At 46.5% G+C, this 18,190-nt stretch overlaps 1 protein-coding gene across 3 annotated transcripts in view; it reads right to left on the reverse strand.

The window, feature by feature from the left end:
- The window catches only part of GUCY1A2 (guanylate cyclase 1 soluble subunit alpha 2), a 315,001-nt gene that overhangs the window by 271,923 nt on the left and 24,888 nt on the right, over positions 1 to 18,190 (reverse strand). For all 3 annotated transcript variants that reach the window (XM_047693759.1, XM_047693758.1, XM_047693757.1), the window contains exons 2-3: positions 12,985 to 13,046; positions 3,920 to 4,041 (exon numbers count right to left, since the gene is read on the reverse strand). In XM_047693759.1, coding sequence (XP_047549715.1) covers positions 3,920 to 4,041; positions 12,985 to 13,046 — 184 coding nt within the window. The remainder of the gene's footprint in view (positions 1 to 3,919; positions 4,042 to 12,984; positions 13,047 to 18,190) is intronic.

Consider the following 18,190-nt stretch of genomic DNA (forward strand, 5'->3'; position numbering starts at 1 on the left):
AGTAAATTTCACACAGAAAGCCTCCAGCAGCGAGAGCAGAGTTCACAGCGATCTTTCTCTGTATAGCCTTTCCCAGAGTTTAAAAGCCTCTGTGGAGAGGTCCTGCATTACCACGGGGATGGCCAGAGCACCAAAAGGAGGCGAATAAAAGACTCTGAGCAGTCTGTCCTTAATATCCCTAATTTGTAAATGATGAGACGAAAAATAGCAACTACCAGTTTCTAAGCCAAAAAGAGAGAGAGAGAGAAATAAGTGGCAAAATGTTGATCTGGAAACAATTCCGTCCCATTACTAGGAAGGGGATGACCCACTCCGTCACATATGTGTTTCCAGAGAGTCCTAGGAAGGAAGCAACAGAACAAATATGGGACAGAGGCCAAGCCTGTTTTCTGCAGCAAGATTTCTCCCACTCTGCAGGTCCTTTCATTGCAGGCCAACCACTCAACTCAAACTTCAACCTAAAAAGCCAGCACATGATCAAACCCTCTAGAGGAATACATACTAAGCTGACAGATAAGGTCATTTTGCAAGAAGCAAAACTGCCTTCCCTAGTCCTATTTTCTGACCTAAGGACTTTTAATCTTTCTTGATAATAAGTGAAGCAACACACAGATAACTGAACACACCCATTTCTCCTCTCTACTACTAGCTCCTGGTTGATGAAGTAGACAAGAGAAGTATGTACTCCCTGTCCAAATACACCATATTCTAACCATGCCACCCAAAGGCGATGAATGTGTATCGTACTGTTGGAAAATCTCCCACTGGTACCCCTCTAGAAGGATTCTCTGAACCAGGCCGAGATTCTCTATTTCCGTGCCAAACTCCCTCACTCCAAAGATGGCTCCTTTCTCAGGTCATGCTTTTCTCTTCATGGAGTTGATGGATTTTTGCCTTCTCATAAATGAGTGCCCAGGAGAATTTAAATGTCACTGAACAAGAGGAAATCTCAGCAAACTGAGATAACCACTGTTCTGTGACTTGCTGAAAACACAGCTTCCAAGGCCTCTGACCAGTGAAGCGGTTACCTTTGTCCTCGGGCAGTCCGTATTGCAGGAGTCATGACAAGACAAGACTCAAAGAGAACAGGCAACGCTCAAGCCCATCGTCACCTGTTGGACCCACGCCAGTCTCTGGTCAACAGATGGCAGACATTTCGTTTTCTTCTTCAGAAATTTAAGTTGTACAAGATCATGCTTTTTAGGGGTACCTGGGTGGCTCAGTGGGTTAAAGCCTCTGCCTTCGGCTCAGGTCATGATCTCAGGGTTCTGGGATCCAGCCCTGCATCCTGCTCTCTGCTCAGCAGGGAGCGTGCTCACCCCTCACGCCCCACCCCTGCCTACTTGTGGTCTCTCTCTGTGTCAAATAAATAAATATTTTTTTAAAAGATTATGCTTTTTACATTTCACTAATTACCAATATTTTCTACCATTATTTTTACTAATTACCATTATTTTACATTTTAAAAATTACCATTATTACTAAGGGGTAAATAAAATCTCATCTCTCAGGGCACCTGGGTGGCTCAGTTGGTTAAATGTCTACCTTCAGCTCAGGTCATGATCCTTGGTTCTGTGAGAATGGAACCCCACATCATTGGGCTCCCTGCTGAGTGGGAAGTCTGTTTCCCCCTCTGCTCCTCCCCCTGGCTCATGTTCTCTAATCATTAAATAAAAATCTTTTTTAAAAAACCTAATGGGGGTGCCTGGGTGGCTCAGTCGTTAAGTGTCTGCCTTCAGCTCAGGTCATGATCCCAGGGTCCTTGGATCGAGCCCCGCATCGGGCTCCCTGCTCCACGGGAAGTCTGCTTCTCCCTCTCCCACTCCCCCTGCTTGTGTTCCCTCTCTCGCTGTGTCTCTCTCTGTCAAATAAATAAATAAAATCTTAAAAAAAAAAAAAGAAAAAAATCTAATTGCTCTGGTCTACTAACACCACTCTTTCCCTAATATCAGGTAGCACTTTCAGGAGACTTCCCTCTCACGAGGGGATCTGCAGCTCCAGGCCACGCCACAGACAACGACGCCGTGCTGGGCCAACAGCGTCCCCTGGTGGTTACTCGCCCAACTGCTGGACCCAAGGGCAAGCGGATGCAGAGGCCTTCAGCACCCCCACAGCTTTACCCTGGACACTTCCGCGCCCTTCCGCTGGCCAGGCGGGGAGCATAAGGCAAGGAGATGTGAGGGGCAGGGAAGTATTTACGAACTGCGCAAGTCAAGAACCGCTTTTCCAAATAGTAAACATCCCTCTGCCGAGATTCTCATGCGTCCCTTCATGGGGCACCATCTTAGCCCACCAAGTCTCAAGAGAAATGAAGGCTGATGATAGAGCTCAGGCTTCCTCCTTCCCTCCTTCCCTTCCTTCCTCCTTTTCTTTCTTGGTCATTGAACTAAGTTTATTCTATTTAAATGCCCATCTTTTATTGGAGGTTAGGCCTATTTGGGGGAGAGTTAAGATGTCCCTTCTTCTATAAAATGGTGGCATTAAAACATGATCCATTTAACAAATTACCCTTGCCTTTCCAAGTTAGCAACCTTAGTTGCTCTTTTTTTTTTTTTTTTTTAAACTAATGGACAAAACTATAAATAGTCTGGGTCACGCCAAGCCCTGGCCCCCATTTGTTCTTGTCCCTTCTCTTCTGCAATAACTGAGTTCCCTGGGGTAGAAGGACATCCCTGCCCCTGTATACATTAAGGGGGACAAAGGTTAAGTAAACCTGTGGGCTTCCTTTTCACTGTCCCTCACTCCCTTGCTTATATTATAGACAAACCACTCCTCACAAAAGGTCCAAGTTCCTCACAGAACATTTTGGGTTTACCCAGAATGAAAATGTTATCCATGGGTAGACGTCATCAAGGCTCCAGAGTACAAAAGCCAGATCTACCTCTGGCTGTCAGTATGTTTAGAAAAATCTGGTAGACTCGTGGTTTGAGGTCACCTGGAATCTGTGGTAGGAGGCACCCCAAGGTCTCCCGTGAAAGCACTTACTCTAAGGGGTAAAGAGGGTCAGGCAAACAAGTCCCAGTCCTCATCATCAGACCCTGAGGGAAAGGGGATTCTGAGTTCCATGTGGAGTTGGTCACTAAGACTGGTTGTTCCCTACCAACACTCCACAGGTCGCTGTCTGAGTAATAAGGAAAAGGGTGGGCTCCCCAAAAATTTGATAAAGTTCTGTTTTGTTTTTAAATAAAAACCCATGTAAGACATTGGGGCAAAAAATATCCCTGCTATGGTATCTACTTGACATATAATACAACGTAGCTCTCACACACCACCAACATCAGATAGTAAGATAGCACGGCTCACTCTGGGTGCCTTAAGATGGCATGACTCGGTACAGCTCACAACATCACCCCTTAGCCATGCTGGGAGCATCCAACAACAGTCCTGCCATCATGAACACTGGGATCTTCAAGATGGACACACACGTGCGCACACACACGGACAAAGACCTCAGGAGACGACCTGCCTCACTGCTGAGTCCTTGAGCCCACTGGGAGGACGTGTGAGCCACCCTCCCGCTCCAGCCGCGGCCTCTCACAAAGAACAGTGATAATAATACTGAAATTATTAGAGACTAGACAATCACGGACTCAGACAGGAAGATCCCCAACTTCAGTCAAGGTTCAGAGCCAGAAATCAGATTTTGCCACAGGAGGCAAATCCCAACGTACAAATTCCAGGTTTTCCTGGAAGGCGAGTATTCTTATTATTATATTTTTCACCCTCCAAGTAAATGGAGGCACGTAATTTGTGCTTAAACATCTCCAGGAGCGTCGACATTAAATCACTTGAAGACAAGGTCTTCGTCTTCCTTTGCCTTCATCTCTAGCCCTCCCATTAGCAGAAAATGGAACGTTTATACCGTCTGTGCCCCTTCCCCTCCTGCCGTGTCACCCACAGGAATACAGAGTTAATATACCGAGCATGTTAGCAGCGCACTGAAGGATTCCTGAGACGTCTTCGACTTCCTCTTTGCTGGAATGGTCTGCATAGGACCATCTGTTGGAGATACTGTGGAAATTCCTTTCTGCATCCCTGTAACTGAGAAGAAAACAGAATTAGCACACGGAGGCCACTTTTAAACCACGCGCGAGTATGCGTACACACGAGCACACGCCGTCTGTGCCCGCGGTGTAGCCACATTCTAAAATAATGGCAGCTTTTAGACACCGTTTCTGGCAAAAGTGGCCGCAAACATGAGCGTTCGCGGTGTGGACCGGGAACCCGGGGCCGGCATTAACACGGCAGCGCCAGGTGAAAACACCGGCCCGTCCGCAGCCGGTACCGAGACGGCTTCCTTGTCGGAGCGCTTCGCCCCGGTGGGTCACCCGGTCCTACGAGAAAGACGTTTAGCACAAAGCCTGACTCATGGTACAAATTCGCTAAGCAAGCATCTGGAGTCCTGTGGTCTTCCCGTCGTCTGTGAGACGTGGGGAAGTGAACTCACCTCTGTGGGTGTAACCTGCCCCCCTCATAAAGTGACAACCCCCCACCCCCAGCCCCAAGTTCTTGCGAGGACAAATTGATGAAACGCCTGGGTCATCAGGGGTCGCCTGGATCTTCTCCAGTTGCCTCTGGATCAGAGCCAAGGCACCAAACGCTCAAGATAATAGGGACCTAAGGCTCCCACATTCCCCCCAAGAGTAGCCATTTCCACCAGAACTTAAGAAAGGACTCGAGTCCCTGCTACTGCTGGGTTACAGACACCAAGGAATGAAACAAATCTGAAAGGCAATTCTCAGAAGAGTGAGGAAGTGGCCTAGGAAGACAGTACTGTTATTACCCCTCCTCCCTCTCCTCCAAGAGAGAAAGGACACGTTTTCTGCAGAAGCCCAGCTGGGGAAAGAGGGTCCACCCCGATTAAGACCGGGGGCTGGGTATCGCGACCCACCATGAACATCTGCTGAGGTGGCATAATTCCTGAGTGGAGGGAGGTTCCAGAAAGAGCTACTATCGGGGAAAAGGACAAGAAGCCAATGAGAGCAGCACCGTACCTCCATTTGGCAAACAGAAGTTGCCCATGGGTGAGGAGATACCAGGAAGCGGGGGGGAGAAAGAGGGGAGCATTCGTGGTCCCTGCTGACCGCCCTCCCCATCCAGCAGGAGACGGATCCCACCGGCAAGACTGGAGAGTGCAGTCCTCGGAGCCAGGAGGAGGGCCATCTGACACTGTCCAGGTAGAACCCGTACATGGACCCGACTGAGGACACCACAGTCAAGACAGGACTGTTCCAACCACCAGTGAATTTGAAAAAGCTTCTGCCATTGTCCATTTCATTCCTGCCTGATGCATCAGAAGAGGGGCACCTGGGTGGCTCAGTGGGTCAGAGCCTCTGCCTTCAGCTCAGGTCATGATCCCAGCATCCTGGGATCGAGCCCTGCATCAGGCTCTCTGCTCAGCGGGGAGCCTGCTTCCCTTCCTCTCTCTCCACCTGCCTCTCTGCCTGCTTGTGATCTTGGTCTGTCAAATAAATAAATAAATAAATCTAAAAAAAAAAAAAAATACATCAGAAGAGAGAGGAGCCCAGAAAGGGGCGGCCTGGACCCCAGGAGTGAAAAACCACAGGATACCCCCTCTAAGCTGTATTCCCGGTCGCTCAGATGGAGGCCTGACGCAGTGGTGTAAGGGTGAGACTGGGCAGGGGGTTGAAGATGTGGACTCTCCTGGAGTGGACTTGGTACTTCCTGGAAATCCCCTGAAATCGGGCGATCTGCCTGAGCTAGCAACAGTGGAAACCCATCCTCACATGTTTGAAATAACTGAAGAGAAAAAATAACATGGCCTCAGGTCTGCACACCTCACGGAGATCAGACCCCAATAAACCAGGCTGGCAAAATACTACAGTTTCCTGAATGCAGGACACTTGATAAAAGGTGGAATGGGGAAGGCAGTTATTAAAAACAGACAAATACAGGCTTACTTGTAAAATCAGGCTCCCACGTTTTAACTGGAATGACCCTAGACAAAGTGTTTTTTCTCATAGCCTCAATTTCCTTATTTGTAAAATGAGCTTCATGCAATGATCTTATGAAATAGATGGTCAGCATTACATAAAATATAAGAGACCTAACATGCCCAGTACGTTGCCTCAAAAACACTGATCGATCAATGGATAGTAGCTGTTATCTTATTGTTTTCATTCATTCAGATAGATATTCTATGTAAATATATGAAAAAGAAGCTTGATCACTTTTTAGATAAAATACTGGATAGCCCCCAAATCTGACCATAACAGCAAAAGCAGTATCATTCAAGTTTATTTTCCAGAATAATCTGGGTTTACCCACTTCTCGTGTTCTATGGAAATCATTGTAGCTTAACCCCATTCAGTTGTCTAAAGAAAAAAGGAACAGAAGCTTGGGTGTACAAAACAAACATGTAGCCCATGGTGATAATTGGAATAACAATTTAATTTTAGATGACTATAGGAAATGTTGTCCCAAACTAATAGGAGGTTGGCAAGCAGGCCCACTTGTGATATGAGCAGAATGATGCTTATTCTTGGGGGAAAAAAAAAAAAGTACAAAACGAGTGGCATGAGTCTGAATACCTATTTCTTCATACTTTAGTTTTTAAAATATATAATGATGGAACATCACATCCCACGAAGCCAGATTATCATGTGTTTTCCAATTGTGGTTTTAAAAACATCTCTGCTTTGGGGCACCTGGGTGGCTCAGTGGGTTAAGCCGCTGCCTTCAGCTCAGGTCATGATCTCGGGGTCCTGGGATCGAGTCCCACATCGGGCTCTCTGCTCAGCAGGGAGCCTGCTTCTCTCTCTCTCTCTCTCTCTCTGCCTGCCTCTCCATCTACTTGTGATCTCTGTCAAATAAATAAATAAAATCTTTAAAAAAAAAATAAAAAAAAATAAAAACATCTCTGCTTTGTCTGCACTGTCCTGCTAATCTGTCCCCAACAGCTACGGACGGGTAGGAGTCACGTAGTGTAAACGTGAGTCAAAGTGGCCGGTGAGGCACTCTAGAGGTAGAAATTTGGATGAAGGGAAAAAAAAAAAAAATTCCACCTCCCAGGGACAAGAAGCTACAGCCAGAGGACGAACTGAGCATGTTTGGCTCCTGACGGTAAACAAGATTCCAAAATTCTAGCAATTCAGGGCGGACAGGGCAATTATGTGATGGGAGGGTGAACGGACAGACAACCAAACACTGTCGTGCAGAAGAGTCAGAGACTAAGAGTGGCAACAGTAATAATGACTCCGTGAACACACTGACAAGTTTTGTATACCGAGCACTGTAGTACTTTCCATGATTCTGTGACCTGATGTTATCGTTATAATTTCACTGAATGTCAGCCCAACCAACCCTGCTATTACTAGCATCTTAAACATGAGAAAACAGAGGCTCAGGGAGGTTAGATCAGGTGCCCTAAATCATTCAAAGGCAGAGTCTGACTTTAAATTTAGTAAATCTGGGTGGCTCAGTGGGTTAAGCCTCTGCCTTCAGCTCAGGTCGTGATCTCAGGGTCCTGCATCGGGCTCTCTGCTCGGCAGGGAACATGCTTCCTCCTCTCTCTCGCTCTCTCTGCTTGCCTCTCTGCCTACTTGTGATCTCCTTCTGTCAAATAAATAAAAAATCTTTAAAATAAATAAGTAAATAAATAAATAAATTTAGTAAACCTGCCACATGGTAGCTTTGCTCCCGAGGCACATTTTCTCAGCCCTCGGCTCTAAACCGTGGGACAAGATGCCCAGAGACAAGGAGGCACCGGGCATAATGGTACAAATGACAGCAGAGGAAAACAGTTCTCATAAACCAGACTTCCCTCGATCCCGGTGCCTCTGAATTCTGAAGGTGAACCCAGCCTACTTCCTACTTACACCTCTTGTTCCCCACTGTTCTTTCCCAGACACACTGTCCAAGAATGAGCTCATCCCCTAGAAGCGTGAGTTACAGAGACAAGCACGAAGAAGTACGCTCAGCACCCCGGTTCTCATTTTGCACCGAGGCAAGACCTGCTTCATGACCAGGACAGTCAGGGTGAGCGCGCTCATGCAATTTAAGGGAAAAAAAAAAAAAAGGAATTAAAAATATAAGAAACTTACACCAAGTCAATCTGACACACAGCATCAGAACATGAAGCATAAATAAGAAATTAAGCCCGTAAGTCAGTAAAATATATGCTCTATGGGAAAGACTCTTGGCATTAGAACTGTAATAGACCCTAGGCAGTGTCTCAAGCCCACCTTTTATGCCCCTTCCAAGCACAATCTACTCTTTCATCCACGGTACACACCCCTCCATGTATAGACCTCCAGGTGCATTCCTTTCATTTACTCACACCACCCCCACAAGAAAACATGTTAGTCCCTCTTATGAACTGAGCAATTACGAAGGCATAGGAGCATAAAGGTAAATCTTTTAGATAAGTCAACAACAGAAGCTATGATAAACTCTACCAAAAACAGTAACAGAGAGGGACACAATACAAAATGATCGGGGTGGGAGGTAGAAGTAGGGGATGGAGGGTTTCTCTAGAATGGGTGGCCAGAGTATGTTTTTCTGAAGATAGTGACATTTCAACAGAGACCTGAACGTATTAAAAAAAAAAAAAAAAAAGTCACCCATGCACACACGGGGATAGAGCATTCCAGGAAAATGGAACTGGGAGGAGCCAAGACCCTGCGGCTAAGCAGGAGTTGGGAAAAACACAAAGGCCTGGCCTGGCAGGGAGGCAGTAGAAAGGGGAAGTGGAGGGGGTTACAGTCAGAGAGGAAAGCAGAGGCAGATCCCAGCAACAGTTCAGATTTTGGTCTAGGACAGTAAGTCACCATAGGGCTGAAAGCAGGGATGTCACAGCATAATACCTGACCCGCGGCGGCAGTCAGCAGCGTCACCTGCAAACTGGTCAGAAACGCCGCCTTCTGAGCGCTCGGGATATATGGGGTCAGAAGCCCCGGGGCCGGAGTCCAGCCTTCCGGGTTTCAGCAAGGCTGCAGGTGACTCTGATGCACGCCAACACCTGAGAACCCGCGGCATCATCTAATCTGTTTAGCCCCTTTACCGTGCTGGACCGACCAGCTCCCGGGACAGGAGGAGAAGCCCTAGCACGAGATCGGGGTGGCTCTAGAAGCCGCGGTGACAGTGGAGACAACCTGAATGGTCTCTATGAGCAAATCCGCGAACGAGAGGTTGGACAAGCCGAGGAACAGAGCAAATGTTTAAAGACAAAGTTCCTGGGGCGCAGGGAGGCTGTCTCGCTCCCCGACAGGCTCCGCGGGGACTCACTCCCAGTCCTCCGTCTGCACGGCTGCTCCCTGCACTCGCGCCCCTCGCGGAGACGGACGCCTCTGTTCCTAGGGATGCGAGGACGCCTCGAGGAGCAGCGAACAACCCCGAGGCTCTGATAAATAAAGAGGTCCACGGCAGTTTTGTGTTTTGTTTTGTTTTTAAGATTTTATTTATTTGTTAGAGAGAGAGAGAGAGCACAGGCAGACAGAGAGGCAGGCAGAGGCAGAGGGAGAAGCAGGGTCCCCGCTGAGCAAGGAGCCCGATGTGGGGCTCGATCCCAGAACACTGGGATCATGACCTGAGCTGAAGGCAGCCGCCCAACCAACTGAGCCACCCAGGCGTCCCCCACGGCAGTTTTAATGGAGAAAAGGGGGAGGCTGGGAGGCCAGTGTTGAGAGGCTGACTTGAGAAACTAAAAACAGGAGGGTCAGTGCCCTTCTGGACAAGGATGGAGCTGGAGACTATCAGGCTAAGGGACCTAAATCAGTTAGAGAAAGACAAATACCACATGATTTCACTCATGTGTGGAATTTTAGACACTAAACAAGTGAGCCGAAAGGAAAGAGAGACAAAGAAACGGACTCGGAAAAACAGAGAAAACACGGGCGGTCACCAGCGGGGCGGGGGGTGGGGGGTGGGGGAAACAGGTGAAAGGGATGAAGGAGGGCACCCGGGTGATGCGGGAAAGTGCCGAATCCCTATATTGTACACCTGAAACTAATATTACTCTGCGAACTAGAATCTAGATTTTTTCTTTAAAAAATAAAAACATTTAATTTTTTGTAAGAAATAAATTCTTAAATTTAAAAAGTTAAATTTTTTTAAAAATTAAAACAAAACAAAAACAAAAACCAGGAGGGCTAGCTTATATTCCTTGTTAACCAACCTGATTCGTCCTCCCAGCCTAAGGCACCTAAAAGCTGAAGGACTTCAAGACAACCCTTCGGCAAAGCCTTATTTCAGGGATTTGGAAAAGCACGTCTGTCCCATCCTCCCCCTGCCCCCCAGAACTAGGTAATGAATATTCAGCACTTCTTATGGATTGCCTGAAATCCCTTTAACTGGCAGAAACATACTCCTCTCTAGTTAGGGATAAAGAGCCCTTAGCTGCGTCTCCCTAAGAGAAACAGAGCACAGGTGCGAATACTTAAGGGCTCAGACAGGAGCAGGTGGACAGGGAGCCCAGGACTGACGGAAGAGGAAGACACAGTCAGGAAAAGCACACGTCACAATGCTGCACACGTCACAATGCTGCACACGTCACAATGCTGCACACGTCACAATGCTGCGCCCGCCGGTTTTCTCCATGCGCACGTGCAGGAGGAAAGGCAGTGCGAATGGTGCTTCGAGTCCTCAGAAGCATCCCGCCCCCGGGGGAACGTCCGTTCACAGGTCTCTTTGGAACCGGCCGGACGTCGTGACACCTCTTCACATCCGGGTCGTGTGCACCGTTTTCTCTACACAGCGTCTGCAGGAAGCGGGACTAGAAAAGACCCTTTGGGGCCATGAACCTCCCCAGGCTCAGTCTACACAGAGCGAACGGGAGACCTGAGGCAGTGGTTTCGATAAAAGAGAACCCCGTCTTGATGTGGGAAACAAAGGCAGAAGAGGAGTTATTAAATTTCCTTGCTATCTGCAGCCCACTGGCAAGTCGTTGAAACAGGCAGAGCGACAGCCCTCTAGGGACCCAGCTGCCTCGATGTCAGAGCTCTGCTAAAGGCAAAAGGCACTCTGAGCTCAACCACCAGGATCCTGGAAGTCTATTTTAACATAAAAATCTCTACCCACCACGATACTTGCTGGCAATCCTTCCCCAAGCATAGGACCCACCGATAGACACCTGAAGGGCCTCCTGACTCGGGTTTTATGAGGTGGTAATAAACGCCTCTCCCTAATCACAGCTAGCCCCCTAAAATCTGGAAACCTTGCTTCCTGACTTCCTTAGAGATGTACCTGATCCCTAACCCCCTCCCAACTTAAACGCATATAAGTAGCCCACAGCTCATCACCCCCTACAGCTCTTTCTGGGGCGGGGGGGGGCGGGTTGCTTTAATAAAACCACCTTCTTGCACCAAAGACATCTCAAGAATTCTTTCTTGGCCATCAGCTTCAAACCCTAATGTCTTTTCCTACATCACATGTTACTAATGGAAAAAAGAATTTTCTGATTCCGATAATATAGTTTAGTTACCTCTTCTAATCATAGTTCTAAGACTCCCATTCCAATTTTCAGGGAAGACATAGCTTAGTTCACAAATGAGACTTGGACCAGTTACAATTTCATTTCAAAACTGACAGAGCATTCACTGTTCCAGGAAAAGCCTGCATTAGATTACTGGTAGTGTCTTTAAAATATTAAAAATAATAATAATAAACAGAAGAGCAAGCAAACATGTAGTGTTCACCATATGCAAGAAACTGTTCCAAGTCTATTGACTAATTTAATCCAAACATCACACTGTGGAAGCAGCAGATCCAATGAGAGTGATTAAGTTTTATTTTAGAATATGTGGAGAGAGATTAATTTGACATCATTTACCTCCGTTAGGATAAACCATTTAAAATCACTAATGGCCTCAAACTAAAAGCCATCTCATGAACTTAAATAATATGCTTTTCCTAGTACTGCATTTTGGAGAATTGATATGACAACGTTTCAAAGCAATTCCCTTTGAAATGACAATTAACATAATCACCAAGCACTTACAGTATACGGCATTGTACTAGATACCAAGATTATTTTTCCACCAATTTTTCTTTTCTTCTGGTTTTTTTTTTTTAAATCACACTATATCCCAATAACCAAAAATGCATCCTTGATCCCCGTGGCATTGACTATTAGCCCCAAATGTTAGATGATGATCGACAGCATTTTAAGAGGTACCAGGGTCTGAATCTTAACCCCCCCGCAAAGTTCTTACACAAATAAATCACGATAGTGCGTACAGAACGTTAACGATGTGAATTAAAAACATGCAATACCTCTCATGTCAATGAATCTGCTTCATTTCAAGCTAGATTCCAACGGAAAGCAGAATTTAGGCTTCTGGATTTCCAACCGCTTCCTCCCTAGCCAACTGAAAGTATACCTCACATTTGGAGCTTTCTGTGTACAGATTACACGCACTGAGATGACCTCATGCACCCACAGCATCTAATCCTGGATTAGTCGTTACCATTATCATCACCCTTTGCAAAACAGTTAAAGTTACTTTAAAGTTCTACATGCTGGTGAGGCTGTGAGCTCCCATTTCTTCACCTCGTCTTCTTACGATGTCCAGAAAAGGAACATTAAAGAAAACTAGGTAGCATGAGGACTCTAACTAAAGCAGTGCCCCTCACTGAAATGTTAGGCTTGTGATGACTTTGAAGAGACTTTAACTAAGGATTCTGAAATCCCATATAAAGCCCCTCCGTTGGTGTCATTAAACCTTACCATATTCCCAGGGCAAAATCATCAGATTCAGTGGATGGGAATAAGGGGGTTAAGAACACAAGAAGAAAAAACAAAAAGGAAAGGTGATACCAGAAGGGAATTTCATGTAAAAACATGAAACACAAACAGGCCCAAGGAAAACACTGCAGGGGTCCCAACGAGCCCCCAGCCCACCCTGGGAGCACAGCCAGTGTGAAATAAGACCCGCCTGGGTGGCAGAAAACCACAGGCTCAACATCTATGTTTGAGTAATTATCTTTAATTTGCCCCAAATAATGACCAAAATCCATTATACTTACCCAATAACTTGGTGCTCATAATACTGCAGGGTCCTCTTGAGAGTCTGCTGTATCGTTTGAGGCTGGAGAATAATAACAACAACAAAATATATTATCAGCAGATCAGTGCCATTCCCATTCTGAGCATCAGACACAGATATGCACCTTCTGGCTGATCTCGTATGCATTTTCGCTTTACAATATTAACCCATTACACATTCTGCCATGTATTTTCCCGGCAGGAACTAATACGAGGCCCTCAGCAATTACCCAGAATTTCTCAGTTTCAAGTAGGATAGCATTTCCTAGCTGTATTTTTTCCAATTCTTCCATACCAGCTCTTAGGTTCAACAAAACATCTGTTGGCGATAAACCAAGGTTTTGGGGGCAGCGGAGGGGAGGTGTACTAAAGGAAATGTGGGTGGTGCTCAGGTCAAACCTGACTTCTTCAAGGACCCAAGAGATTCCAAGCAAGGGCTCCAAACCCTCGTGGGCAAAGGAGGGGGTGTGTGGCAAATACCTAAGTCATTCCTGACCAAACAGTAGAATCCTTTCGTCTCCATGACAGCTGAAGATAGAGTTTCTTAATTCCAGATCAAGACATTTTTTCTTAGACTAACTTAGGCAACAGAGCCTGAGTTTGTAATTTCTGACTGAGGGAGATGGGAAGATCCCAGAACATAGATTTAATTATGAAATTATGGTAAGAACCTAATTTTTCAGGGGCAAGAGTGTGAATTTCTTTAAATATAAAAACGCAGAGTCATTCGGGCACAGAGAATAATCTTCCGCAGGCTTATCAAAAGATGGGTTCATTACAGTGACGGATGAATTTTAGGGGAACATAAGGACTTTGACATTCTCTTCTTGAGATGGGAGGCAGCAGGCAGTTGGCAATCTCATGGCTCTGCCCCTGATTAACCACACATATCTGGGTGAGGTTGAGAAAGCTCACCGTCTTAAAAACAGGCAATTTTTTTTAAAAAGACTACAGACAGAGGTTGTGGTCCAGGTTCCCTTGCTCCCCTTCCCTGTTCACCTCTCTATGAAAATGTCCAGGACAGAGGCAGCAGCCTCCTTACCCAAGACTCTTCCAAGTTTCAGCCTCCTTCTTGACAGGAAAGGGTTATTGGAAAGCAAGAGGAAAGTGAACTTCGATTAAATCAAGGGCATCCCCTGAAATCTGTTCTACGCTACCATTGAGGAAAGCCCTTTCACTGAGCAAATCTAAGGCTTCCCTTAAGCCAAAGCAATCAGAAATTAATTTTAGGAGGAATCAGCCTCCCCGTGTTGAAGGAAAGAGGTACAGGGCAAATGCTTTCAACAGCCGGTTTTCATTTGTACTACGTTAAAAAGATGAACGGGAGACTTCGAACCTGCACAGATATCTCAGAATCAAAGCAGAGTAAATAGAATATACCTAAGGAAATGAAAAAATCACGTCTGAGCCAAGAGCAGTGGAGCTGTTGAGAAATCTAAGGGGGACGAAGCAGACACAGCAATCCTAGTGCACAGGAAAAGTGTGCTTTCAAAACCCGACCCGTGGCCAACACAAACCAAGTCATTATCAGTCACTGGCTCAGGACCCCTGGGACCCGGGCCCCTTGCACTGGCTTGGCGGTTGGTGAGCTAAGATAACTTTCTCTTTGGCCGCGCGCCCTAAATGCAGTGAATATGCACAGCGGGATTACCCTTCCAGTAACCTCTGGTCGCAACACATGGAACAGAAAGCAGGAACTCGAGTGCACAGGGCCAGCCAGTAAAGACCAGAATGACCTCATTTGTACAAAGGGACATTTTTTCCCTGCACCAGGAATTTCCCAGTCATTAAAAAGCACATGTTTGCAAGAGGAGTTGAGCCTTTTAAAGAGCTGATTTTTTTTTCTTTTGTAAAGCAATTACTTTTCTTCCCCAGTGGGAGTTAAATTTATAGTTTCCAAATACATTAAAAAGAAAACGTTCTCTGGCCATAGCTGACCAAACTTCAACTTGGGAAAGCGTTTATACACTTCCTGTGGCCTGCCGAAGCCAGTGGGCATGTTCTGAGGGTCTAAACGAGGAGTACGGAGGCTGAGGGCAGAGCGTCTCCTCACCAGCAAGCCACGGCAGACTTCCCCACACACCTGACTCCCCAGGACATCTCATCGCCGTGGACTCAGTGAACCTTCTTCAGAGTCTTCCTGATTGCTCAACCAATGGCTCTTATCAGTGAGAGACATCTTCACGAAATCTCTGGGTCTCTCTGCCCTGAATACAACAGCATGAAGACCCACATGGGGGCCACAGCCATCCACAGGGGTGACTTCTGCCTGGAGAGTCATAGGGTACACTTCTTTGTGTCCACATTACGTCAGTGACACAAGCCAGTGAGTGGGAAACACGGGGGGTCTGAAGATGGGCAGACCTTCTCTTCTTTAAGAATGCAACTCTACACATGTCCCCCACTCAACAGTTCCACAGACCAAGATCCCCTTCCTCCTATCTGTATCTGTCCCCTCCTTTAAGAAGGAGTTTAGAAACATGATTTTAGAAAAGAAGATTTAATATCAAAGTGAGTTCAAAATCCAGCTCTGGGACTCATGAGCTAGAGGACCCTGGGTGGTTCACTTAAGCTCTCTGAGATACGATTCCTTATGTAGACATTACTTTCCATGGAAATTAATTGAAATAAAGCAGTCTCTGGTGCACAGCTGGTACCTAGTAACGGATAGTTAGGACCATGTTCAGCTGCAAAACACAGCTTCCACCCTCGAGCATTTCATAGTCCAGTGGAGGACAGGATTGAGCATCCGCCCCCTAAGTGTAATGCTTCAAGATTCTTACCACCCAAAAAAATCAACAGAGCTAGCGTGACCTCCCCTTGTAAGCGGGTGCCGATTCCAGGAGACAGAAGAAACGATTAAAAAAAAAAAAAAAATGGCAGCAGAACATAGAAATATTTCCAATGAAACATTCAGATCAGTCCAGAGACAGCGGTAAAAGCAGAATTCTGAAAATGAAGATTGGGGACAGACCTAGAAAGCAGGCTTACTTACGGGAAGGACCCTGAGGCACCGCAGCTGAGATCAGGAGCCCAGGCATTAAGCTTTACAAGACATAACAAGCCATGAGCCTCCTTCCCAGGACACAAAGAGTGTGCAACAGAAGAACCAGGTGGCCTTATAACTTCATAGCCAGAGGCTGGAGGACCTGAGAGACACGGGTGGGGAAAAAGAAAAAGGCACGCTTCCTTTCACAAAAAGACAAAGAGATCTGTGATTCTTCTCTGCTTACCCCAAGCTAAGATAGAGCTGGGGTCTCCTACCATCCCCGCTCAACACCAAGGAGCACTGAACAGGAAGACAGCCGGACAGACAAGGCGGCCGTCTGGGTCCCACCCATGGATACTATGGGGTTAAACAGAAGGTACTCAGAAGCTGCCATCACGGAGCCACCGGGAACCATCTTCATCTCTGGTCTCAGAATAGCTTCCCCCTGCTTGGCCAGCAGTGCTGACCCCGCGGACTAAATGTGATGCTCACAGAAGGTCATGGGATCCAAACAGCCAGCCATGAAACGGTCCCAGCAGAGCCAGAGAAGTGGTCCCTGAGGAGTGGGAGGAAGCCGTTCCCAGCAGCTGGCCCTGCAGGCTCAGACGGCAAGCGGAGCCTGGGGCACAGTCCCTGCTCTGGAGACCCGCACCAGATGGATCCCGGATCCGGCAGGAGGCGGGGAGCCAGGCCGCCAGTGTGCGCGCCTGTGCGCATGCGCTCGCGGGAACCCCTGTCCCCAGATAGATGGCACACGTTCACCTCAATTTTAGAGATCAAGAAGCTGAGGCTCAGACTGGTTAAGTAAGTATCCCGGGATCACAAAACCGGTGAGTGACTAAACCACTGCAGGCCAGGACTGGCTTCAAAGTGTACCCTGTTTCTACTAGATGCCTGGAGGGTCCCTTTGACCTTGAACATCCTGGGATTCTACCTCAATACTGACAGCACTTCATCATGCCAAAAATAGACACAATTTCACAGATAACTTAAAAACAAACTTCTCATTTCTGCTTTACAGCACAGACAGGTAGGCTACAGAATTAATGGAAACCATACATCCATCATCCTTTAAACAAATATCTGTAACTAGCCACGTCATTTTATTTACCTAAACATGAAAAAATTAAATATCCAGAAACTAAATAATATACATTTAATTACTAATATTAGTGATATACATTTAATTACTAATGCTGTAAGCCACTGGTTTTCTATTCTCTCTGCACATTAAAATCACCTTGGGGACCTTCTAGAAAACACCAGCGCCTGAGCTCCACCTCCAAATTTTCCGATTCCACCAGTCTGGGAGACCCAGTTGCTTCCAGTGGGCAGTCGTTTAAGGTATAAACATGATAATCAAGACCAGTAATCCTCCAGAAACCTTACTTGAACCGAGTAAGTCAGCATTCATGAGAACAGTTTCTTTATTCAAGCGTCAGAAGTAAGCTAGGAGGTGTACACACCCAACTGTCAAATTCAACACAGTTTGTTCCTTAACTGTCACTAATGGCTTATAATCAAGTATGAATTTCTTAGATAAAGAGCTACACGGCTTGAGGCATAAATACAGGGTTTTTTCAATTCCCATGTAATTCACTCCCAGGCGCTTACGTCAGTATTCGATTTAGCGCAGGCTCGTACACACAACGTAACAGCTCGTGTGACACTTCCTCCATGTGAGCCTTCACATCTTCATGGGTGTTATTACTTTACAGCTAAGAAAGGCGAGACACACAGCATCTGAGTTGCCCTGTGCCACACAGGTAAAAAGAGACAACACCAGGGTTGAGTCTCAGGTAACCTGCTCCAGAATCCAAGCACATCATCTCCAACCTACACCGTACGTAACGTTTAAAACTGTACTGGGTTGAGCACTTTCCGGTCCGCAGTTTCTAATCCGTGTTATCGCAACTGATTCCTGCATCAGTCCAGTCAAATAGTCAGCCTGGTGCCATGATCACCATCTGACGGAAAAAGAACCAAAGTTAGAGACATGACAAGTCCTCCCTTGCAAAGAAAGCATCTCTTCCCTTCGGAAATTGTCCTCAGATAGCATTTTTTTAATGTCAACATACAATTAAAGAAACACATGGATTCAAATTAGTTGTCTGCTTCTTGAGAACACACGGAACATTCTGTCCACCAAACCTCCACACACAAAGAAAGCCGTAGGCAAAATCGCCAAGTCTAACGTG

This window comes from Lutra lutra, chromosome 10, assembly GCF_902655055.1.
Source record: "Lutra lutra chromosome 10, mLutLut1.2, whole genome shotgun sequence".
NCBI classification, from domain to species: domain Eukaryota; kingdom Metazoa; phylum Chordata; class Mammalia; order Carnivora; family Mustelidae; genus Lutra; species Lutra lutra.